The following is a 24914-nucleotide window of genomic DNA, read 5'->3' as shown; positions in this document are numbered from 1 at the left end:
TGTAATTCAGCCTGTGCAGAAGCCACAAGCACAGCTGCACCAGCAGCCCTAGGCTTTACCTGAGTGGGTTGTTTCATTTGGCAGGGGGTGGTGGATGGACCATCTCGATGCATTTGAAGCTGAACCTCAGCTTTGCTGGTGCTGTACCAACCAATGCTTCTGCACTGGTACAGCATTCCTGCTGTGGGCAAATGCTGAGCTGAGCTGGACTCGCCAAAACCGCCTGTTGTACAGCTTTGTTACACCGTTTTTTTAAAAGAAGGGTACAGACATAGACTTGTCTCCCTGTGTGTGTTCCACAACTTCATCAGTCCCTGGGTAACTTCCTTGTTTTGACAAGCTCACTATCTACTCCATGGGTGTAAATTACACCAATGAAGACAACCCAAGTCTAGACAAGTTTGAAACTCCCAATCTTCCCTGCCAGTGAAAGCCTGCCCCTCAATGTCAAGGCAGCATACACATTATTCCTTTGTGTTTTCCTACCCCTCCCACTTTCCCTTACCTTTTCTTCATTGCTTAGAATCCCTTTGTAAGTTCTCCATTTTGAGTTGTTATTTTTATAGTTCATTGTAAATGTCTTCACATAGAAGTTGAAATTCATCATCGTGGATCCAGAACCAGTGGTCTTAATCCCTTTTAACAAAATGCAAAAAACGTTTTCCTTTACTAGTTGTCTGTTGTAAAGGAAGATTTTCAATTGCAAACACAGAAGCCAAAACAATCGGGAAAAATTTGCCTTCAAGATCTTAATTTATTTTTTAAACTGTGTTGAAATTGAGTTTAAAGTTGGGTGAAGAATGGAAATCAGTTTTAAATTGTGAATTTAGAGCAATGGATATTTTTAACAGAGCACAAAAGGCTAAGAGAGCTTGGCCTGTTGAGCTTGGAGAAGAGATGACAGAGGAAACCTCATCGATGTATTTTAGTACCTGAAGGGTGTCAAGAGGACAGATCCAGGCTCTGCTCAATGCTGTTCAGCAACAGGGTAAGAGGCAATGGGCATAAACTGATGCACAGAAAATTCCACCTGAATATGAGGAAGAACTTCTTTACTGTGCAGGTGAATGAGCACTGGAAGAGATTGCCCAGAGAGGCTGTGGAGTCTCCCTCACAGGAGATATTCAAGAACTGTCTGGACACAATCCTGTGCCATGTGCTCTAGGATAACCCTCTTTGAGCAAGGAGGTTGGACCAGATGACCTTCTGTGGTCTCTTCCAACTTTATTCATTCTGTGGTTCCGACTCCAAAATGATAATTGCTTTTTGATATTATGGTCCATATCAAGCCATCTTTACATCTTTAGCAGCAACTGTAATTTGCCTTTTTACATCTAAATCAGGAGACGGAAACAAGAATTTCTTTCACTTGGACCATTGTTTTAAAGGCTAAGACTTTGATGTTTCTTATTGATTCCAGAACTGCATCATTAGCAGATCCTAAGCAATCACTTATCATCCATCCAATACCTACCAGTTCCCCTGTGTAAGTATTTTGTTCTGTCAGAGTGTTTACAGATCAGACACACACAACAATTGAGTTTAATCCTATATGCCCATATGAAGACAAGTGTTGTAAATAGCCATGCCTTTTTAAGTAGGAAAATAATATTCCTGAATGTAGAACATTTCATTACATTTAACAAAAGAAACTTTGCATTATTGCAGTATTAAGTTTTCAGGTGCATTAGTTTTGTTCTCTAGCTGAAACATCTGTTTCTAATAACCAGATAGTCACGTACCTGTTATTCTCTTCTTCTCTCCCAAGTCTATCTCCAACCATTCACGATTGCTGCTGTGATTAGAGGCCCAAGCCAATCCCAGGACTTGAAACCAAGCCTTGTCAGGAGACCACTGGAATAGCTGCCCAAACTCGTTGGTCTCCTCCCAGTAGGAAGATGCAGTAACCTGGCTCTTGGAGAGGAATCCCTCTTCCAGACTGAGAGATTTGTTGCAGCCTAGGAGTCCCCACACAGACAGGCAGAAGGAGTTACTTTGCATTTTCACAGGATATTTTTATATTAGGCTAGCAACATTTGAAGACCACCCACAACAGCAAAGTCAGACATTGCTGAATCTAGTGCTAGCCTGATGCTCTCCATTAGCTGTGGTGTTTACCAGTCAATTTGTAGTGGATGATCCAGTATCAGAGTGCTGCAGTCGCTCTCATTTACCAATCTAACTCCTACATGCATGACACCTTCTGACTACATCTGCTATTTTTGCAATTTTGTTTTTTTTAATCTTTGCACTTTTGTCTCATTCCTGTGAAGGCTTCTTTTATTTTTAAATTTTCCTTCTAAAACATAATATTTATATTTTGAGATTGGCATTAACTAATTCTGCTGTACAAAACATTTCACAGATGAAGGCACTGTACTGAAAGGAACACTTTACTGTAAATATTTCATGATTCTCACCGGCAATTAGGGCTAGGAAAGTTACTCACTAGAGAAGTTCCTTGATACTGCTGCCAAGATGTGATATCATGAAGATAATAGCTGCAGGTAAGTATTACAAACTCCACCAAAGAACCCACAAAATTTCTGCACATCAAGGTTCTTCACAGAAAACAGGCCAGTGGTTTCAATGAAGTTAAAAATAATTCCTTGGCAGATTGAAAGGCCTATACATGCTCTACAGTTTTCAGTGGAATAGTAAATGATTTTATCTCAAATGAGTAAAATATAATTCAAATTAACGAACACGAACTTTTCCCCCCTCTTTGCTGTGTTTTATGGAAATTAACAGCTTGACAGATTAAAAAAGGGGGTTGCATCTTAGAAAGTCATAAACAAAAACTCATTATGTATCAGAGCAATATAAATACATCTTCATTCTTCATATTATTTTTTCTCTTCTTGTATGATGAAGATGAGATTTATAAATGTCTGAAGAAAAACTGCTTTCAGTTTTCTGTGGCCAAAAGTACATAAAAATGGGATTATCTGATTGCCATTTTTCATATGCTGGCACCAGAAATGCAACAGCAGAATACTATTTCTGTTTCTTGTCTATGTGCGTATGACCGCACATATTCTGTGTTTTTTTTCTACCTCACTTCACATCTCTTCAATTTTTTTATTCACTTGCCAGTTTTAAAAAATTGCTGTCCTAAAATATCCCTCCTAGACACAGCCTGACATTCTTCTGATAGTTTTTCAACTTTTGCAGAAAATACTTAAATAAAGAGGTAACGTTAGAATAGCTAAAAATAAAGCAATTATTCTTACCATTCGAAGTAAATGTAAACCGTTTATCTGACAGGGAACCACTGCAAGAAAAGACAAAGGTAATTCAACCTTTCATGAGGTGGGACGTACAGTTTCAGAATCACTGTTTATCCGCTAAAATACCTCTGGCCAGACAACCCCTTTCTTTGCTGGCTGGTTACTGACCCCAGTAAGAGCATCTTACTGTGACTGAATTCGGATCATTTTTGTAATGGATGTGAGCATCTGTTATGCTCTAAAGTGACTCCCTGTTTCTCTTGCTGCATGTGAAAGAGTTACACTTGATGGCAACTACACCACACTAGCTCTGGCCATTCCTACTTGTGCTATAGATGTGTCATAGGATGTCACTGGATGAAAACTACTGGTCTTAATCTGGGTGGAAACGAGTTCTGTTATAACTGTGGCCAACATCTCCCATCAGGAATGGTTCTTTATGCTCCATTAACCACACTTATGGCTCCTTTTTTTTTCCTGCTTCTGACATGGACTGCTTTGCTTCGGGAGAAAAGCCGTTTCTTGGGCCACTCCACACAGCCCTGCACAATGCAAGACAAGATAAAATCACCACTGTAAGGGAAAGCTGAGTTTTCCTTGGCCTCCCAGGGAACTGCTTTCTGATTCCCAAGGAGATGCCCCTGAGGTTTCATTCCAGAAGCGATGACTCTGACTGGCTGCCTAATAAAAAGAAAAGCACGGGTTTTAACGTGAAATTAGTTTGGATTTCTTGAAAATCTGACCCTTCCACCGTCTGCACACATTAGCTGCACGCATCACTTGCCCCTTTTGAAAAGCCTTGGCCAGCATGACTAAGCCGTAAAACAACTTCTGCGCTAAGCACAAGACAACTCCCTTTCAGGCTGCCCTTTGGTGTTGACCAGGAAAATTTCCCCCTTAGGTACTGCCTGCAGGCTAACCACGGTGTGCACGTCTGTATGTTTCGAGAGCAATGCAAATACGGAATAGGAAAGTAGTCCCATGTCAAGGTCAATAAAAACACTGCCTCTTTCTGTCACTGTGGGAAAACTAATGACTACAGGCAAACGAAGCCCATCAGGGATGACGGGGAGCACTGGGCGGGAGCTGATTTATTTGGGCATGTAGGCGGCGTGTAACTAGAAGGGGAAACAGAAGCCTCCCTCCCACATCTTCCCCCTAGGCAGTCCTCAGGGGCGATCAGATGCACTCTGCTCACTTCAAACATGTTCCACATCACAGCCAAAATATTTTTCGCTTTCTTAGGGAATGCAAAGCAATCCATTTCAAGAGAAAAGGAGAAAATAACATCTACAGTAATCAGTAAACTTTATCCAAAACAGCAATCACAGTGCTCCTTGAATATGATAAAGCTTGGTAATAAAAATGTCACCCAGATCCCTTTCAAATAAGAACTGCAAATTTAGCAAATAAAGGGAGTATGTTAGCATTTCTAAGGTCTATAAAGCTATGAAATCAAGCTGAAATACTTCTGCTATAATTCACTGAAGAGGACAAAGTAATTCAGTAAGTGGTAATTCCTCAGTTTCCTAATGTGACAACTGGCATTTGTCACACAAATTCTGCTTTGTCCTTTAAGGGAGGGTATTGCCCCTGCTCCTCATTTTCCTGACAACCTTCAGGATTTTACCTTTCTAACAGCACTGGTGGCAGCACTACATGGAAGATCTGTGCTGGTAGCTCTGTAAATAAAGAATGCTACTTCCCATAAAAATAAAATAAATAAGTATAAAACACATTTTTTTTCCGAGTTAGTCTCAAGCAAGCTTTTCATAAGCAGCGCAAGTTAACCCTGAATCTCATCTTTCACTGTTCACAAACACACGGTTTCTTGCATTTTCAAAGACGAATTATTTCATGTGCACAGATGTACAGTCACAGGCCAGGCCACATTACAAACTTAAATTTAAACCTCCATGTGTTTGTACTGGGGTACCAGAACTGCCCAATAAATCCAGCCACTTGACCTTCATTAGAGCATTTGTGGGTGCAGGTCCACGCGCGTTATCATCATGAGAACTGAAAACCTCACAGATGCTGGAGCGTAACAAGCGCATTGAAATATGGAGTGGAGAGGCCAAGGTTAGCTCTTAGGGATGATGGACAAACGAGCTGTAACTCCATGTTAACAATGCGGATACTTAGCAGCTCGATGCACTCCAGCACCAGCTTTTGATGAGGTCAATTTCAGCTCAAGTCACTAAATAATTTAAATCTTTAGTACTGGAATACACTGTAAATGAGATTTTAAAAGCTTGAGTAAGCTTTTATTTAAGGGCATCTAAAAAGCTCTTAAAGCACTGCTGCTCAAGCACCAATTTTTTTCTTGCCAGCACTGGCTGCTCTGCAGGATTTCCTTTCAGTGTGTAGGTATCCCGAGGATAGGGAAGCCATGCAGCTTTGTAAATGCCTCTTACAAAAGCTTTTTTAAAGCATGAAATTCATGGCTTCATTTTCTTAGTAAACAGGCCCACTGTTTCTAGGAACATTTTTTCATGTTTTGAAATAAAAGGATTCCCCCGCATACTCTTGATTTCCCTCTTCTGGGATAATGGGCTCATGCCAGCAGTTCATCTGCCAAGGATTGATCCAGCTGCCAGGAGAGGCAGTAGCGTCCTGGGAAGAGCTGTTCTCACACTCCCATTTTTCTCAAAGTCCGTGCCATCTAGTTTGCAGGCATCCAACCCACTATGAGCCTGTTTACCTGTGGCTCCCTGTATAACCTGTAGAAAGTGACGGTTGTCTCCTCAGGGCAATTCAGTCTCTTTAAGAGACACGTGATGTTCAAGGAGTGCCTCTGTCTGCCCTGGTAGGCAGGAAAGCTACGGAGGCTATGCTCCTCCTCAGGCTGATTTGTTGGGGCCTCACATTAAATTGGCTAAATCCGAGCCCTGGAGGGTGGCTTGAGCCTGCAAGCACATGTTTCAGCTCTCCATCAAGTAAATGGGAGTTTTCCCACTTGATGTAACCGCGGCAAGTTTGCATCTTCGTGGGTACTTCTTTACTCATGTGAAATGGATGGGCTATTTTTGTGAATAGCAGCATCAAAAGGACATATGGCAGTTAAGTGGTGGGTTAATTATGCAAACTGTTTTCCTCAGCACGTGTACATTTGCATTCCTTGCCCATTAGCTCTTGTACTGCAAAATAAAAATACAAATGGGAATCACAACAGCCTTTCATTATAAAATTCATGCGCTACTGTCTGAGTTACTCTTCCTGGGGTTGTCAAGGATCACACACATACCGATGTATGTAAACAGTTCTGTAATGATAAGGTACAAAGTATTTAATTTATGGTTGCACTAAGCTGGGCTATATGATGGAAAGACCTTCTATTATTTGTTTTATGGAGGGCCTTGGTGCCTGAGCAAAGCTCTCAATCCTGCTTTGCTTGACACAAGTTTATATTAATTTTCTTTGGCAATCAACTTTCAAGAAAAATAGAAAATATTTAGACTTTAAAGTTCTTTGGCTATGATCTACATACTACCCAGGTTTGTACACTCCAGTTTCATCATATATAAAGCATTTCAATCTGTGCTGAAGTTTAAGCACAGCAACAGAGAAAATGAATGCCTTTTTTCATTAATGAAACCGTGATTGTAAATTGTCAGGAGGGTGCAAGAAATCATGGAGAAAGCAGGAAAATAGTATAAAAAAATACATATTCCCTTTGCTCTCATAGACTATGGGATGGAAATTTCCCTTTCTACATAAAAGAAATAAAAAAAGGCTCATGTAAAATCCAGATAACATTTGAAAATTAAAAACTATAAACCAACAGGAATGACAGAAGCAGTTGCTGGAAGGGCTTACTGTGCTGGATAGAGATTAGAGGATTTATTTCTACTTAAACAACAGTACAATTAAAAGTCAGAAGATAAGCAGTAAATACAACACCCTTGCTATAAATATTCCAAAAGAGTAAAAATCTCAACATGTCAAAAGCATAATGTTTAAGAAGTTGTTCATTAAATCCCCTATGTCTCAGTTTCACCTTTTATTTGTTCAGTCTTCCTAGCTTTTTTTAACTTCAACATGAATTTATCATGATTTATTAGCACATCGATTAAAGGTGTTCATTGCAGAACGTCCTATTCTCATGTATCTGCTAACAAGGTAATTTGCAAATATGCAAATATGTTTTGGAAAGAACAGAAGGAGAAAAAATACCTCCCTACATGGTATAGAGCCACTGAAAACTTGGAACATTTTCCTATCTCCAATGCCAACACCACTCTAATAAAGTCATAGAAATTAAGCCCAAAAGCCCCTAGACCCACACCTAACATTTTTTCCTCCCCAGAACAGTGTCCCCACCTGCTTCTGCTGATGTTAGCAGCAGTGTACTGTGCCCCAGGACTTGCCCCCAGTGTGACCCCCACCAGTGGAACTCACTCTTGTGACGGAATACCATTGGCGACAACGCCTTCATAGCGGCTGATGCCCTTCTGCTGGGTGACGCTGATCTGACCGCCCAGCTCATCTGTGATCACGCCTGCATGGATCGCAGATTTGCACAGCAGCGAGGTCTGAAAGGCAGAAGCCAAAACTCAGAAGATCAATCTGAGAAACTGAAAATGCTTTCCTCCCCTGCAAGCCACTAGTATACAGGTGTTACAGCTCATAAAATCCAGCAAAAGCTCAAGAAGAGTAAGAGGCAGGGAAGGAAGAACAGTAATCTTTGAAAAATGTATACATTTTAGTTGCTCCTCGGAAAAGCAAAGTCGAAGGCAAGGCAACTCTACCTTGGGAAGATAAATCAGTAATTCCCTTGTGTTGTTGCCGGAAGGCAGACCTATCTATTACTGCACCTTAGGATCTGAGTCATGGCATACACTAGGAGATTAGGCTATATGTTGGCTAGCTGCTGCCGGGTTTGAAGTACAGCCCATTTCCCAGTATCTCAGGTGGGATAGCGCTGAAAAATACAAGCAGGACAACTTCTGTGCCTACTGGATGGCGGCAGGTAGATTGGTCTGGTTCACACCAGCCCAGCTTAGGCGCTGCTACTGGACAAGCTGGGCTGCCGGATTGTTCCCTTCAGGGAGGGCTGGGGGCAGTGGGGGCATAAATTCAGAAGGTCTCCAGGGAAACCCTGTAGGTTCTTTCCATCAGAAAAGCTAAATCCTCCTTAGTGGTGGAGGGGAAATTTCTTTTGCAAATTCCTCAGTGCAGATAAGATCTGCATGAGGTCATGCCATGTGGTGCTTTTCTGTCCTAGTCATACAAACCAAGGGCAGAGTAACTCCAGCTAATGAGAATGTAATGCAGCATTTCTTTGTTTCTTCAGCTCTGCCACTTTCCAGGCTGGAGCTGCACACTTGAATAACTGGATGAACAGGTTAAACGTGAGCACTGACTTTTTGGAAACTCAGCAACTGTTATAGTTGTGATAGGGTGGGATTTCACTTCAGTGACATGATTAAGCTTACTCCTGTGAGATTTCACAGGCATGACAGGAGGACAGTACATGGTAAGGGGCACAAAGAAGGCAGAGCTTTGTGTGATATGAACTGTGAGTAAATGCAAGCACTCGGGCAACTTCTTTATTTTAAAGAACAAGCAGTTAAAACAACTGAAGAGGTTGGTAGTTATCAGTGGGATGTGATTAGACAGTGTGTAATGTTTAATTTATTTCTGAGCAGATCACTAGGACACTGCAGGCATAATCTTAAAGAAAACCCATGTGTTACTGAAGTGTATTTTTTCACACATAGACACCAAACAAGTAAAAGCTAAAGTCATAGAAATATTTCAAGAGATGAGCACTGCCTCAAGAGGGACAAATCCTATGCGAGGTTTTTTTCAGAAAGTCAGAACTCACAAGTCAGTAGGTGTATTTGACAATCAGTGGACTTTGTTCTCACACAATTGATTTGTCTGTTTGACAAGTGTCCCTGTGTGCTTATATACTGATAGCTTACTTATATACCAATAATAAAAGGTCCATCTAACACAGCTGGGAGGGATTACTGACAAAAGTCAAGCAGCAAAAGTCGAAACCAAGTTGTTCTATTCTCGTTTCTTTCATCTTTATGAATTTCCCCTAATTATTCTGTGTACTTACATCTCTGTATCCTTCTCCAATATTCCCAGAAATGTCACCTGCTATGTCTCTGCAGCCAGCAGGACAGTATCTGCTGTAGTGAGAGAAAAAAGGGTTGTTTAAGACATGAGTGGTAGTGATGATACACACAAAGAAACTCGTACAAAAGAAATGCTCTCAAATAAATATTTTAGCAGCAATTTCTGGCTGATGCTCTGTTAGTGAGTTTAGGAGGTAAATAAATGGGCTCTTGAGTTCATAGGTGGACTGGACACAGTAGCACACAAAGAACCAGAAAAGTAGTTTTGCAAGGGCATTTATTTCTGTTTAGTTTTCTTGTTCTAGAAATGTTACCATGAATTTTCAGCACGGCCCAGATAAGAAGCCTATACGCTCACCCAGACAGCAGCCAGAAGAGTACAATTTATTACCATTTCAAATCCTATCACAAGGTTCAAGGAACACAAAAAATTATAGCTTATCCTCAGATAATCTTGTATCAGCTGGGATGTGATCTGTTCTCAGAGGGAGCACTGGAATTTGAGGCTACTTTGAATTTCAAAGTGGAAACTCTTTTTACATATACCATGTATATGTATGCCATAATGAGTTTTGCTGAGAGCTCTTGCAACTCCATTCCATCATTTTTCTGGGCTGCAAACTTACACTCTGCACTACTGCTTCACACAACCAGGCCTTGGACCATTACAGCATTGGAGCTCAAAACAATTCACCTCTCCAGAAAACCAAGACTGTTTTCTAACATATTCTAATGATTGGACCAGATGACAGATATAGCAAAGCAAGCCAGAACGCAGAGAGCTGCAAACCCTGTTTACCTGAATTCAGCCTTTGTGTAGTGGTTTGCTCGTTCCAAACAGGTGATTAGATCTGTGAAAAGTTTACAAATGTCAATTCTCATTGTAGGATGTAGAAATACAGACAAATATTTGACTAAACATGAAATTACATTTAAAGACCTCTCTGTATAATATTTAAGCAATTTTATTAGACTGGAAGCAACAGCTATGGTTTTCCCTCATTCTTTTCAACTTTCTCTTATGTTTTACACCTTCACCAAAGTTGAACAGCTCCTCCCTCCCCCCTCCCCAACATTAAAAGTAGGAATAAAAACTTTAATCTCTCCTACCCCTTCACCCTATCACACTGTGGTGGATGATGGAGCCCAGAATACAGTGGAATTTCAAGAAGGTAATAATTTTCTGTTTCACTGGGTCTGTATTGCATATGGTCTAGACAGGATTTCAGCAGCTATTGTATCTAGTTAAGGTTACAACTATTTCTTCACATATGCTATTAAAATACCATGGTTCATGCCAACCTGAAAATATTTAAGAACAAACATTTGGGCTAAAGTCTGCATGTGTAGAGAAGATAAGGGAAATAGGGGGGACCGTGCCACCAATCCCCTACTACTTTTGGATTTCACTTTACCTGGATGATCACTACTGGCGTAGGACACCAAAAAGCCTCGTCCTGACACGTGAGATCCACTCTCAAAGTGAATAGTTGCCTCATTGCTATCCAGGATGATTTCTTTGGGAACAGGCATCACATTACCACAATACGGCCCTATGGCAGAACAAAGAAGATTTCAAACACTCAGATGACATAATTAGATTGGAATATTCTCATGATTAGCAAAGAGTTTCGTAATACACTCATTCTCTTTCAGTACCAATCCAAATGTTGACAAAAGGTTTTTGGCTTCAGTCCTTTGTGGGTATGATCTCCAAAGTTACCCTGACAAGGAGTGGCCAGGATCCAATTGTCTCTCCTTGGTAGAAATTCCAGTATCCACATCTCTCATCACTTACGCCTTGAGAGAATGATTAATGCCCTTTGGCCTTTGAAGTGCAGCATGCTTACAACCAGCAGTAATTCATTAGAGAAAATAACAGAACAGTCAAAAGCAATCCAAGGGATCTAGGCAGTGTCCCCTAGATAAATTCTCCAAATGCATACAGTTCATGCTGCTGTAGCACAGCAGCCAGTCAGGAAAGATTAGGATCACAAACAGAGTACCTCGCTTTCAAGGACCTGCATGTCACAAGCTAAATTGTACCACCAAGCAGCAACACCTTACTGAAAACACTTCTTAATTTTTTCCCTTTTAAAAACAACATCAGATCATGGAATTACACAGTTCAAGTCTCTAGAGTTTTAAAGAAAAAAGGGAGGTAGACAAAGGGGAAGATGAAGGGAATGGGACAGGGAGACAAGAGCTTTGTGCTTACATTGAATTAGATAAGGGTTTTATAGCTACCAACTGCAGTTATCTTGGAACAGTCTTTGGGACACTCCTTTCTCGTGACAGCAGGACTCTTGAGTAATTACATTTGGTTCTTCAGAAGTCAGTTCCCAAAGGGAGTGTTCCTTTGAGACAGCCACAGTCTCTGCACTTGCCTTCTGTCCCCATACCTGGGTGCAAACACTTGTCCCTGACTGCCCTCAAGCACAGATAACACAAAAAAAATCCGAAGTAGTTTGGGTACACTTATTCGAATTTATGAGACTGTTTACAATATAAACTGCAAAGAGGTTTTTGCAACGTAGCAAACAGATTTTTCTCTCAAAAAAGACACAAACGACCCTTTAGAAGCCCTCAGCCCATCTGTTCTGTTGTGAATGACAGCTTTTGTGTCCTAAAGTAAGTCTTTGGGATGAAACATTAACACTTTTATTTTTCCTAGACAATCTCATTTTGTTGGTGGTGGCTACTTTAGGGCAATTTGGAACTGACTTCTAAGACACGAGAAATTACCTTTACAGCATGACATAAGTTTGATGAGTGATATTCTTCCTAACAGGCTCCTAAAAGCTTCTTCATTTTCCTCAATATTCTGGTGTTCAGGTGGGACTCTTTCCGAAATACTTAATTTGTCTTAAAACAACTATAAGGTCAGCCTATAGAGTAGCCCAATCAGATCCAATAACAGCCAGCTGTCAGCAGAATGGGACAAACAAAAGGAGGAACTCTTGTCTTTTAGCTTATAAAAATCATATGGTGAAGGCAGAGAAACAAGTGATGAGTGTGACATTTCCCTGGAGTACTCATGTGTTGAAAAATGACTCACGACTTAGTCAGAGAAAACAATGTCTATAAAAAGGGTTAAACAAATTGCTTAGGAAATGAACTTATCAAAAAGACAGCATCTGACACCGTGTCATACCCGACAACTGCACAAGTAATTTATTTGAGAAGGTCTTTTGTGTCAGATTGCAGTGGGAGAAGTAAAGTGCTTAGATATTTTATTTTCAAGAGAGAGAGAAACGGGAAGAAGACAGGGATGCTTTGAACTTCTTCAAAATAAAACACCTGAGAAAGCTTTAATCCTTTTCTTCTCTCAAGGACTGTCTCTACATATTTTCTCACAAGTGCTCTTTGGCTTTCTCCCTGGCAGCAATTGGCAGTGACCTATCTACTCTGTAGGTATAATTTGGATGCCTGATTCGTTCAACCACACATTGGCTGGATCAGGGATGAGTGTCTCCTCCAGTAGCAAGTCTACATATGTTCCAGATAATTATACAAACAAATCACACATCGTGAGCAAAACCAATAAAATAAAAAATAATCTAGACTTATAGAACTCTATAATCCAAATGGAAGCCAGAAATTCAGAAACAATCATCTTAAGAAGTCAGCATTCGATGCCTACAGACAAGTTTCTACTGTTAAGTAATAAATCCCAAAAGGTTAGCAGGCTATGGTTATCTTCTGCTGAGAGCAGTTCTGGTGTATTGAAGGACTTCCATGGGTAGTTCAAAATTAAAGGGCCTAGGATTAATTCCTTTAAGAATCAATTTCTTAGAAACAAGAAAGAGTATACATTCAAGGAAGGGTTTTTTCCAAAAGTTTATCAGTTTTCTGCAAAGATTTGTAAGAAAAAAATTGGGGGGGGAGGATTTATTAATACTACAAAACATTCACTTATTCTTTTTTTTTTGCAAACTGAGGAAGCCTTACAAAATATTTCAATATATTTCTTTCCAATAATTTAGGTAATACCATATCAGCACTACACTGTCATGTTCTCAGACTTGCCTGAGATCTAGCAGAGTTTATTTTCGTCTTTCAAATATAGAAATATGTGCTGAGAGGTAGAGTTCAGAAAAAAGTGTAAGCATTCTCTCACTCCTCTATTAATGTTCTTAGTGAGATCAATCAGGCACTAGTTTGTGTTAGAGGTTCTTTACTCCCTAAAAAAAATTACACATATACAGTCTGTTTTTCAGGAAAAAGGTGTTAATTCACTATTTTTGGTTGCTGGTGTTTAAAATGACCAGTGTAAAAGCACCTTTCTGATTTGATGTACCTAATATTGTTTTTGTTTTAGCAACACTTCACTCCATTTTGCCAAGTTTTTGCAGAGTGGCCTTTTTAAACTCCAGTTCTCATTTTTTCCTAATCAATTTATTTTTACATTGATGGTCTTCTAAGAAATTCTCCAGAGGGACAACTAGTAATGCTTAGAAAATACAACTGATTCAGGGTCAAGACAAGGCTGGGTCTTTAGGTTCAGTCTTGACTGATGAGAGAATTTTATGCTTTCTTGTTTTCTTATTTTCTTTACAAAAATAACTATTTGCTTTTATGAACTCTTTCCTATGCACTTCCACACAGCAGTCCTTATTTTTCTTTCATGTGGGAAAGCCAGAGACAGGTTAGTCTCGCAGGCTCTCTGCATTTCAGCTTGGGTGTGGCCTGAATTGGATGCACTTTCTATATGTAGAGTAATGCCTAGTAGATTTGCTCCCTACGGCTTTACCTGTTACCTTGAATACATATATTGTGAGAATTTATAGACAGTAAAAGACTAAAACCAATCAGTATCTGTAGACATTAGATTTCATCTGAAAACTGTATTTACTACTCAGTATTTTTCATTTTGAGGCAACTGACAAAAACACTATTGTTTATTTTTAAAACTCAGTCATATGTGCTCCCTGTTTTGTCCTGGGCTGTCTATATGAAAACTATATAACCATAGGGGAGATGAGAGATGATGGAGAAAGTCTTGATTTGTGTCTGGTATGAAAAGGAGAAACGTCTTTATAAGGTCCTGTTAATTTTTGCTGCAGCATTTGGACTTGACCTGGATAAACATCTAATTCCTGAACCTGGAACTTTGCCAAAAGTTTTCTACGATCCCTTTTGAGAACTGCCAGATCACGTTATCAGTTTTTCATCTTCCAATGTTAGTTGTGAGGTAAGCTGTTTTGCATATTCAGCTTGAAAAACGAGTCATGAATGCTGATCTCTCTCCATTTCCTGCTAGAGTCACTTGGCTCGAGCTCTGGTGGGGTAAGGCAGGACTATTGGGTTTGTTTACTAAGAACAAAGAAAAGAGTAGGATTTAATAAACAGATGTGTTACATGTGATGAAACTGAGTAGGTGCTTTCCATATTTCAGTATTATTATATCTAGATATGCCAGGGCCTTTTCTTCTTTCCATATCTCATTAACAAGTTGACTCAGCTGTGGTTCCATCTATTCGCTCCAGATTCTTTACATATATATATATTAAATTCTGCAGGAGAGATATTAGGAGTCTAAGGCTTTCAAATATACCTAATTTAATATTATCTATAATTAAACTAACATTTAATGTGTTTCATCCAAAACATTTGATCTGTTGATATTGTTTAGGTGGCTTAAATTAAATACTTTTATTTTGGAATACTGTCTCCAAGTAGTATTAACATCCTGTAAGATACACAGTGAATTGTCTCATGCATATCCTTTGGCTCGCTCCTCTAGAGACTGAAGAGACTATTTTATGTGTTCTTTATTTTTTAAATGTTAGCAATAGCCTACTGCTTTTGTGTTTTTCATAACAATGTTATTCTGCAAATCTGATCTTTACAGCATTGTCTGGTTTTATGAGGTCCAGTTTACTTCTCCTTTCAACCAGGCTCTGGCACAGCTCCTGAGCTGTCTTTGTTGAATTATGCTCCTTTATTTTTTCTACTTCCCATAAGAAGTGCTGTGCCTAGAGGACCCTCTACTCTTATACCAATTGGCAATGCCTACATGTTGTTTGCTTCTGTAGTTTTTAATACTTTCTTAATACTACCTCTTCTGTAAAACTTTTGCTTTCTTTTAAAAGTAATTATTTCCCTCTCTAGCTACTCAATGTCTGGTTCACTATGCTCATTAAGCTTTCAAATTCCTCAGCTTCATTTCATACCTGTAGCCTGACACTCACAGAGGTCTTTAAGAAATTTGGTTTAGATATCAAATCATGATGTCCTCTGTTCAACAGAGAAACTTCTCCCTTCTTTCAGTCTTTATTTGCAGAGTAAACTACAGTTGGGAGGCAAGATGCAGCAACAATCACATGGATCTACCCCTCCAGGATTAATATGTTCTAATGCATTTGTTTGGGGAAAATGTTTTAAATTATCATCCTTGTATTCAGTTGCCTTTTCTCAAATAAATCAATTTAGAATTACCTCAGCAGCCGGGGAATGATGGGATATGATGAACATGGATTATGCTTGTTTCACTTCAGAGGTAAACACTCATCCAGAGTGCAAGTCTTTCAAAAGCAGCAAACAAAGCCAGCAAGGATCTGTTGTATGAAAACACCTGAATTCTTGCAATTCATCTCCATCCCACATTCACACAAATACTTTACGTTGATAAACAGTAACTCTTCCTATACCCCACAGCGAGAGAGGTTATCTTTGCTCCAACCCTGACATGCACCTGTGCAGGGGTAACCATCATGACCCTGCAAAGATGTGCCAGGAGACAAAATGTGCTGCTCTATGTCCTTTGCAGGACAGGGAAGGTGTGTTTAATACTCAGCAGATACGACTTGACAGAGTAGTCAGGATGAGACAGCCTGGTTATTCAGCATTTAATTCTATGCAACACGGTCTGACTTCAGGCTGAGTGGTAAGCATTTCTTGTTTTAGGAAAAACAAATATAACTTCTACTTAATGTTTCCAAAGGGTTGCCAAAGACTATAACAAAGGAAGGAAAAAGACATCCTAGTTAGACTAGAGAAGTAATTGCAAGTTAAAAATGTAGGATCTGGACCACCTGCACATCTGCCTGCTTGACCTGAGGTGAGATCCCCCACTTTTAACGTTGCTGTGTTTTTAGCCAAATCCAAAGACAGAATCACAGCAACAGCTAGGAATTGTGAGTGAAGAGCTGTAGTTTAACAAAAACAAGAATAATACACAATACACTGTATGCAGCAGAGAGAAACAAATCATCTATTTGATATAACAACACATTCTTTTTTTGCATCAATCCTTCCAAAGCTGAAACCTCAGGATACTCAGCCAACCACCCAGGCGAAACCCAACTGTTAGAAAAGTTTTGACTGTTAAGAAACTGCTTGACTTGATATTCAGCAAGAACTTGTCTGGGCATTTCCCTGGGTTTCCTGAAATACCAGAAACAATACAGTAATAACAAGTTTCCTTTGAGGGACAAAAAAGAAACCTGGACACACCCTTTATTCAAACAAGATATTTATTTCAATATATAATCAGGAGAGACTGGTTTGATGAATTCCCTCAAGTCATAATGACAGGTAGGAGGCATCCAACGGCACTCAGTTCACCTGCACACTGCACGCGCGCACACACACACACGTGCACACTCTCTGCAACCATTACACACCAGTAAACGCTCAGATTGTCTAACAGCCCATAGTGGCGGAGTGTGGGAAGGAGAAAGCATTTTCAGTAAATTCTCTATTTCACATTAGTTACTGGCTGTAAATTATGCAAGAACAGGTCAACTGCACTAACTCTCCAAATTATTACTAGTCACTCAGCAGCTCTGACATCCACCCCAGAGGAACACATCAACCTCCTACTGACTGGAAGTGAATGGAGAAGTAAGTAGGCATTTATCTCTTTAGTCTTTCTCTCCAGTCAAGACTGATGATCTGCTCACAAAATTAAGGAAAAAATACTAAGCCATTAGATAGGTAAAAAGATAGAAAGAAGAGTCAAAGAGGTACAGAAATCTGATAAAGACATAAAAAGAAGTTGAAGAAAAGCAGTTCCTGTTGAACTTTTTAAACACTTATGTTCCACCTTCCTAAGCATTGCAAATTTTGTTCTTGAGAACTACAGGGCTGACATGGTTAATCTTGTTTTCACATATCCCTTTAACTAATTAAAAAATCAGAAGCTCTACTTCAGAGCTCAGTATTTTTAATATGCTCAGATAATGCAATTAACTAGAGAAGAAAAGCATTTCTGTAAAGGCTGCACCTTGTGTACACTGTGAGATTATGCTCATATTAATTTTTATTCTAGAATCTTTTTGTGGGACCAAAAAAACCCTATATTTTAGTCCAGTGAAAAGCTATGCCTTTGAAACAGAACATGAGAATCTACTTATTTTTCCTATAGACAGCGTGTGCAAAACTGTGCTAATATTTAAAGGTTTGTCAGACAAAGGTGACTCACACCAAAATGGGTGTTAGACTCCCTTTGCTGACTGATGATTAATATTTTCACATCTAAGTCTGGATACAAAGCTAACAGCTTGAAAGAAAAGGCTTGCTACAGGTTCTTTCCTCTGGTAAACACTGAAGAAAATAATTTGCAGAGTAATAACCCAGAAATACAGTGTTCAGACATTTCATGTCTCCAGTTTTAGAGCTTCATTAAGATTATTTAATTACCATCTTTTACTTGCAATATTGGAGACATCTAAATGCAATAGCTGCTTTCAGGTGTCCAACAAAGCTGAGAAGTATCAAAGGTTAAGAGGAACTGCAGTGTCACATTTGTCTCAGTTGAGACTCAGAGAGGCTTCAGTACGTCAGCATATGCAAACAACGTTACATGCTTTTCTAGGAATGAATTGTACCCTTCTATCAGTCTACAAAAATCAAGGAATGTCCTGAACTTAAATGGTCTAATCTGTAGTCACCAACTTACAAGAGTGAAGATCAATGTTACAGATAACATAAATCAATTAATCCATTCATTTGTATTTAACAGCTTACCCTTACTGCATGGAACACAAATACACCAAATGCAAACTAAGTTACTCCCTGCTGTATTGCATGAGTCCCTGCAGATGGTTATAATCATGAATTAATTACAGTTAAACGTAAAGACTGGAAGAAATTTGAAACAAAAACAATACTTGGTCATCTGGAGTCTTCTTTACAGTAATTTTGTATTTACACACATAATCTAGTGTTTTGCCTCTGACCAATTTTCTAAGCTTCAAATACACTCACAGATGTTTGTACTCATACTGACATTCATTTTGTTGTCTTCTATAGATCAGCATGGTATTTAAAATATAATTCCCTTTGGACCTTATGGTCTTGTAATTGCAAACCTCCTAATACAAAGCAAAGACTGCTCAGCCAGTTTGAAACATGAGCGATATTCACACTGCCAGATTTCGTACTTTGCTTTTTAGGTTTTCCTTTTTAAACCCAGGCCAAATACATGCAAAGATTAGTTTTTAATTGCTCAGATGTTTTCAATGCTTGCAAAATATTTTCAACTCTCTGTCATCATATGAAAGCATTTCAATGGCAAAGGTCAGTATCTCCTTGGCCAAAGGGAAGATCTTGAACTGCCTGTTGATGTTCATGAAGAAGAGACAGTTGCAAAGAGGAGATCTGGGCTCAGAAACAAACAGCTGTCTAAAAGGACAAGAAACAGACTGAATGGACCTAACAGTGCTTACTCATAGGGCTCCTTTTGCTTACACAATTGCACATGAAAATGCAGAGCTATAGCAAAACTATAAAAAAAAATTACTTACAGGAGCTCTAATCTCATCTAAGAATTCTCATTTGTTTTAAAACACAAGCGACATCGTCATTTTATGCCTATAGAACTATTTCCACACTGCTGTTCTGCACAGGTTTAACTGAATGTAGAGACTTTGTAGGTATGCTGGTGGGAAAGTCTACAGTGAGCTGCAAACCACAAAAGCCATTGCAGAAGGTATGTCTGCCTCACCTATAAAACTGGTTTAATCAGATACGAGCAAAATCTGCTAATTGTGTAGTAAATTATGAGAATGCAAATTATAGTCCACATGCATCAGACATTACCAACCGGGTCTGAAAATGGGTGTGGGAATACTTTAAAAAAAATAATTATGTGGAATTCATTGCATAATACACAGGTATTCTGTGGTTACAGAATTAATAACTGCAGGATAAATTATGTGAAGATGTCTTTTTGCTGATGCGTAAGGACCTAGAATTTCAATCAACATCCAAGCTTCATTTTTCACTTCAGAAAACAATATATTGATTCATCCCTGTTTCCAAGAAAATTCTTTGATCAGAAGTGCTAAGAAAGTATCAATAAAAATTATTCAAATGTATGTTAATGCAATACTAACCACCTATTTCTTACTGACAAGTACAGACAAACTGTTTCAGGTAAACACAGATCATTACCTACAGTTATGAAATGGATCACAGAACCATAGAATGGCTTAGGTTGTAAAGGACTTAATCAACTTCACACTCGCCCACCATGGGCAGGGACATCTTCCACTAGATCAGGTTGTTCAGGGTCTCACCCAACCCAGCCTTGAACACTTCCAGGGATGGGGCGCCCACAACTTTTCTGGGCAACCTGTTCTAGCACCTCCCCACATTCATAGTGAAGAAAGAAAGAAATAACATAAAAAAAAATCCCAGCACACATGAACAGAGATGTTCCCTAAGCCTCAAATCAAGCTCTATACAAGGCTTAGATATCAGCATGTCACTGCCCACTCTTAGTGAAGGCTGTTTCAAAATGTAATACCTCCTCCATAAGAAGAGTAATTACCTTTACCTTCCTTTGCAAGCAAGGGTTTAATACCTCATTTGATCTTCTCTTACCAGATGAGTGATAAGCTTATCATGCTGATGAATGAAAAGCAATCAACCCTCCTTATTACTAAGATCCTTTACAAGATCTCATCTTGAGAGAACCACATACTTTTCTGAGCCAAGCAATAAGATGGAAAACCTACGGAGACTCTGTAACTCATATCTTCATCACACTTTCCCATTGAATCCATTCTGCTTGTTAAGTCCAGTACAGCACACTCAGCCTCAGCTGGCTGATGGGCTACAGCCCACGTCCAGCAGGCAAAATTTTATGAACTGTTGATTCCTCAGTTTACTCCTACACTGAGGAACTCCTTGCAGTCTTGGATTTAAATTGGACTTCTGAAAGCAGGTATGCTGCCTTGAAAATCAGTTTGACTCTTCTAGAAAGTGCAGATCAAAGTTTCAGTGACATCTGGCTGGAATAACCAACTTGAGGAAGGCCTCAGGTTCTCCCTAGGGAGGATCCTATTGTCGTTATGATTGTTTTAAGTGCACAGCTATAGCAGATTATTTGCTTACCTTCCTGTGCAAATCTCTTACAGGAGTGCAGTCTGGCTGTGTGTATTTAATATCTGCATGTATTAAAGCCTGTACATTAGCAAAGGTTATCAGTTGCTAATAGCTAGCAATAGTAAAGGTTATCTCCTCTCTGAGCCATGAACTGCCTAGGAATAGAGACATGCAGGATCATTCACTCCAATTTCTCATCTTTGTCTAGTACGCAAGCAAGCTCTTTCCCTATGCAAGAAGGGAAACTTGCTGTACCAAAATTGTGATAATAAAGCTCTGCAGAAGGCACAGCCATCAGGGTGGATATGGCAGGGTCATCGAGGTGGATGTGACAGAGCCAAGCACACGCCCCTGTGCCCCTAGCAGCCCCTCCACAGCCCAGCATGGCAGCACCCTCTGCCTTGGCAGAACCACACACAGTGTGAGGGGCCTCCCATACAGAAAACAACACACTTGAACTTGAAAAGGAGGAGGAGAGAAGAGAGGCTGACATTTCCTGCATTTTGCTGAGCTGGCTTTTACTCACGCTTTCATCATTTCATGCATTGACCATTGCCTTGTCTTTTACATACCATGCAATGTTGAAGAGCTCTGGATGGTGAGGTAGCTGGACTCGCATTTCTGTGATTCGATATCCAGGTCTCCAATTTTCAATATCAAGCGTTTTCCTGGAGGAACTTGGATTTTCTTTTCACAAAGAGTGTAGTTTGGATATGTCCCAGGATAGTTCTTGGATGCCAGTGTCCCACTGTCTTGATACATCACTGTGTGCCCACATCCATCCCCTGCAGTAGGAGAACAAAAAAGGTAGAGAAAAAAAATGTATTCAGCAACAAAAAACTTGAAAGAAAATACTAGCCACATAATCATGTCTCATGCACCTTCCCCTTTTAAAAAAGTATTTTGTAATACTCCACCTCAATTCTGCTGTTGTTGGAACACAGGTAACTAAAATAAATCTAGTCACATTTCTCCTATAAAGAGTAGAAAGGAGGACTGGAAACACTCATGACCTAAGGTGTATTTGACAGTATTGTACAGACAGAGTATCTTTGGCTTCTGCTTTACAGACAAACCCTACTGAATCCCTGAAGACGCAACTCCACGTGTAATAAGTAGGATCCTTCACTAAATAATTTTCTCCAAATTATCATTCAGCATTTTATTTCCACAGCAATAGCCATCACAGAGAGGGTAACTGAATCATACATGAAAGCACAACAGACATGATTCAACTATGTACTATCACAGACCCAACACATCTTACTTTCTTGTTTCTTTTCTTGTGTCACTTGTACAATACAAAAAGCACAGGGGACAAGATGAAGACACAAGATGGGATGTGCTTTGTTATGGTACACAGGCTACTTCATGGTAGCATGTCTGGAGATGCCAGTGCTGCTGCCTCCTTGCTCAAGGGGTGAGGGCAAGTGCCCACGAAGTGTGTTTTCATGGCACTGTGTAGGAGCCAGCTCAACTTTGGAGCCTTTCCTTGGTGGAGAGGCATCTAAGGAACAGCTGCAGCAGAATGTAGGACAACAGGAAAAGGCACATGGAAATACATGGGGGGGATGTGTGGACTGACATGGAAAACAGGAAGCATCCACACAGGGGAAGGAAGCAGGTATCAGATAAGAGACCTTGACTATTAAAGGAAGCAATTTTTATGGAACTATTTAAAAGATATACTAGTAACTTAAAATTGATGTATTAAAGCTTAAGCCATTTCATTCTGCTCTGTCTTCCAAATAACAAACTTTTGCAACAGTGGGACTAGTGTTATATAAATGTGCATGTAACAGGCACTCCTCAGTTTTAGGTCAGTTAGGACACAGGCACCCTGTACATGGGAGTCTTGTGTGTTGACATCCTTTATCTCTGCAAAATCAAAGCTAATCCAAGAAGTGTTAATAAAATAGAGAATACTGCTGAGCTGGGAATTCACAATGTTCACTTTAACTACCCAAAGTTTTACTTCTGGGGATATTTCGGTTAAACTGTTTCCATCTGTGCATTTTAATTACTATCTGAATTTCCTTCCACAAACACTAGAAAAAATAAACTTAAGGTTTCATCAGATTATTTAAAAATAAACAACTAGAAATGAAGTGTTGAAGAAGAAACATGCCATATTGGGGTTTGTTGGGGAAGTGGTATGTTGTGCAAAGATAAGCTCCAAGCTATCAAACTTTGACTTGCTACCATATAATTACACTGCCATTTTATCCAACTCACTCAACTGCTTTTTCACAACCAACCACATTTATTTTGAAGCTTTAGCATTTTTACTAGCATTGTTGCCTGCTATTTATTTTTGTTGCAGGTTCATGCTGAGAATAGAGGGGAATAGAAGATACAGATCTAGAATCATAACATGGTAAAATACATAAAATAAGGGTTTTTTCAGATCTCCTTGTTCACATGCTTTAAAAAACATCTTGTTCCACTTTTTTATCCAAAACATTATTGATTTTAGGATGTGTAGGAAAATTCTCAAGATGAAAGGAAAACTGGCCTCATGAGCATCTTTTAATGGAAGCTTTCTGCAACTGAAACGGAAATATAAAGAGCAATACAGTACATGAACTATCAACTTTCTGAACAGAGAAAGGGGTCCACAGGAGTCCAGGCAGTGTAAAATCAGATCACTTCCAGCAGGACACAGGACAGCCTTGCTGCCTAAGTAGCCAACTGCTGTGTAGTGAAAAAAAGAACTGCCCATGGCCTTTAATTTATGTGGCATTTTTCTAACTGTGAGCATTTGCTTTAGCTGGGCTGGTGAAAATAACGTAACTACAATCTTGAGCTTGGTTTGCAACTTATCAGGAAAAACAAAGGAGAAAGTTACAGAACCACACCGGGATAAACTCCTTAAAATGGAAAGTCTAGTGTTCACATAGCTTTCATCTCACTGGGCTATGTTCTGGCCTGTGTCACCTTGGTACAATCTCAAGGATGCTTTGTGGTACAAATTGCTCCTCAAAAAACTGTAATTTCATTGCTATCATAGTAAGACCCTGACAACTGTACAGGTCACAGGGCCTTGTATTTCTGCAGAAAGTGTGCAAAACTGTACATGAGAGATCTTAATCTGCTATCCTCCTCTTTGAGGTTATACAAGGTCTTGTTCCCACTACTTTTTTTTTTTGTTAAATCTGTCTGAGTCAGAGTATTAACATCAGAACATCTTTTGAGAATAAATGCTATTTTCTGACTTTTTGCTCATGGATTATGGTGGTCATCCAAGCACTCCAGCTGACAAGAGGGAGGCTCAGCATCAGCCAGCACCTCTAACATCCCTTCTGCCTCTGTTCTGCCTGCCTGCCTCAAAGGAAAAGCTAATGACAAAAGCTTGTTAGCCACAAGAACTGAAGCAACGTCCAAAAAGTCAGACCAAGTCCTAGTAACTATTGTTTCTTACAGAGAAGGCTGATTGCAACTCTGAATTTTGAGTTTCTCAGCAAGATTGCCAGAGCAAAGAAAAATCTTATGCTGAAATTTGCTGGGAAATGCACCCTAGGGAAGGAATCAGAAAGTATAGAGGGAAGGTATAATAAAGCTCACGATCTTATAAGTCAAAGAGAGACTTAATGATTTAATATTAGTTAAAAACTTTACAAATATAATACCATAATATACCAAGGGCTCAGAAATGGAGACAAGTTGTAAGAAATTCCAAGCATAACCCCATTCACATTTTCAAATAGAAAAAGGGAACAATACTACTATTGGTTTTGTTCTTATTTTCCACAGGAAATTTTGATTTCCAGTAGAAATGTATTGGCCAAACATCAAAAACAATGAGTTGAAAACACAACTTCTTGTCCTTACAAAAACTATCAGTTAAATACCTGACAACACACTCTTTTCTATAGGCACAGTTCTTCTGCCTGGAAAAATGTTTATTCAACCAGTCAGTTTGACATAGAAATTCTTGCTGACACTAAGTTTTGACTTAGCACTGCTTTTGAGAACTGTTTTCTATCACCCAATGTGGCAAGAAGCTGGCAGCCTTGCCTCAGACATCCAAGTTTCATCACTTCTCACTGGACAGGAGCAAAGCAAAATATTTGAACGCAAGGTATTCAGCAACCAGAGAGTCTAAACCTACTTAGATTTAATAAAATCTCACCTCAGCACCAGGAGTTATTGAAAGCACATCAAACATCCTTTATAAAAGAAGTTCCCATGGGCATTTGAATCAAGACGAAAATCATGGTCCCTGGATCATGGCTGTGTTGGCCTACAGGCAGGT

The 24914-nt window shown here is 39.4% G+C and overlaps 1 protein-coding gene across 3 annotated transcripts in view; it reads right to left on the bottom strand.

Moving 5' to 3' along the window:
• The window catches only part of DCBLD1 (discoidin, CUB and LCCL domain containing 1), a 47632-nt gene that overhangs the window by 10467 nt on the left and 12251 nt on the right, over positions 1 to 24914 (bottom strand). For 2 of the 3 annotated variants that reach the window (XM_071548956.1, XM_071548958.1), the window contains exons 2-9: positions 21232 to 21444; positions 10738 to 10875; positions 10122 to 10173; positions 9304 to 9376; positions 7632 to 7765; positions 3234 to 3274; positions 1743 to 1958; positions 506 to 636 (exon numbers count right to left, since the gene is read on the bottom strand). In XM_071548956.1, coding sequence (XP_071405057.1) covers positions 506 to 636; positions 1743 to 1958; positions 3234 to 3274; positions 7632 to 7765; positions 9304 to 9376; positions 10122 to 10173; positions 10738 to 10875; positions 21232 to 21444 — 998 coding nt within the window. The remainder of the gene's footprint in view (positions 1 to 505; positions 637 to 1742; positions 1959 to 3233; positions 3275 to 7631; positions 7766 to 9303; positions 9377 to 10121; positions 10174 to 10737; positions 10876 to 21231; positions 21445 to 24914) is intronic. The other variant, XM_071548957.1, reaches the window with a different exon arrangement.

The sequence above is a fragment of the Pithys albifrons genome, chromosome 2 (assembly GCF_047495875.1).
Source record: "Pithys albifrons albifrons isolate INPA30051 chromosome 2, PitAlb_v1, whole genome shotgun sequence".
Taxonomy (NCBI): Eukaryota; Metazoa; Chordata; class Aves; order Passeriformes; family Thamnophilidae; genus Pithys; species Pithys albifrons.
Note: the sequence above shows the minus strand (reverse complement) of the source record. Positions and strands in the feature narration are given on the sequence as shown.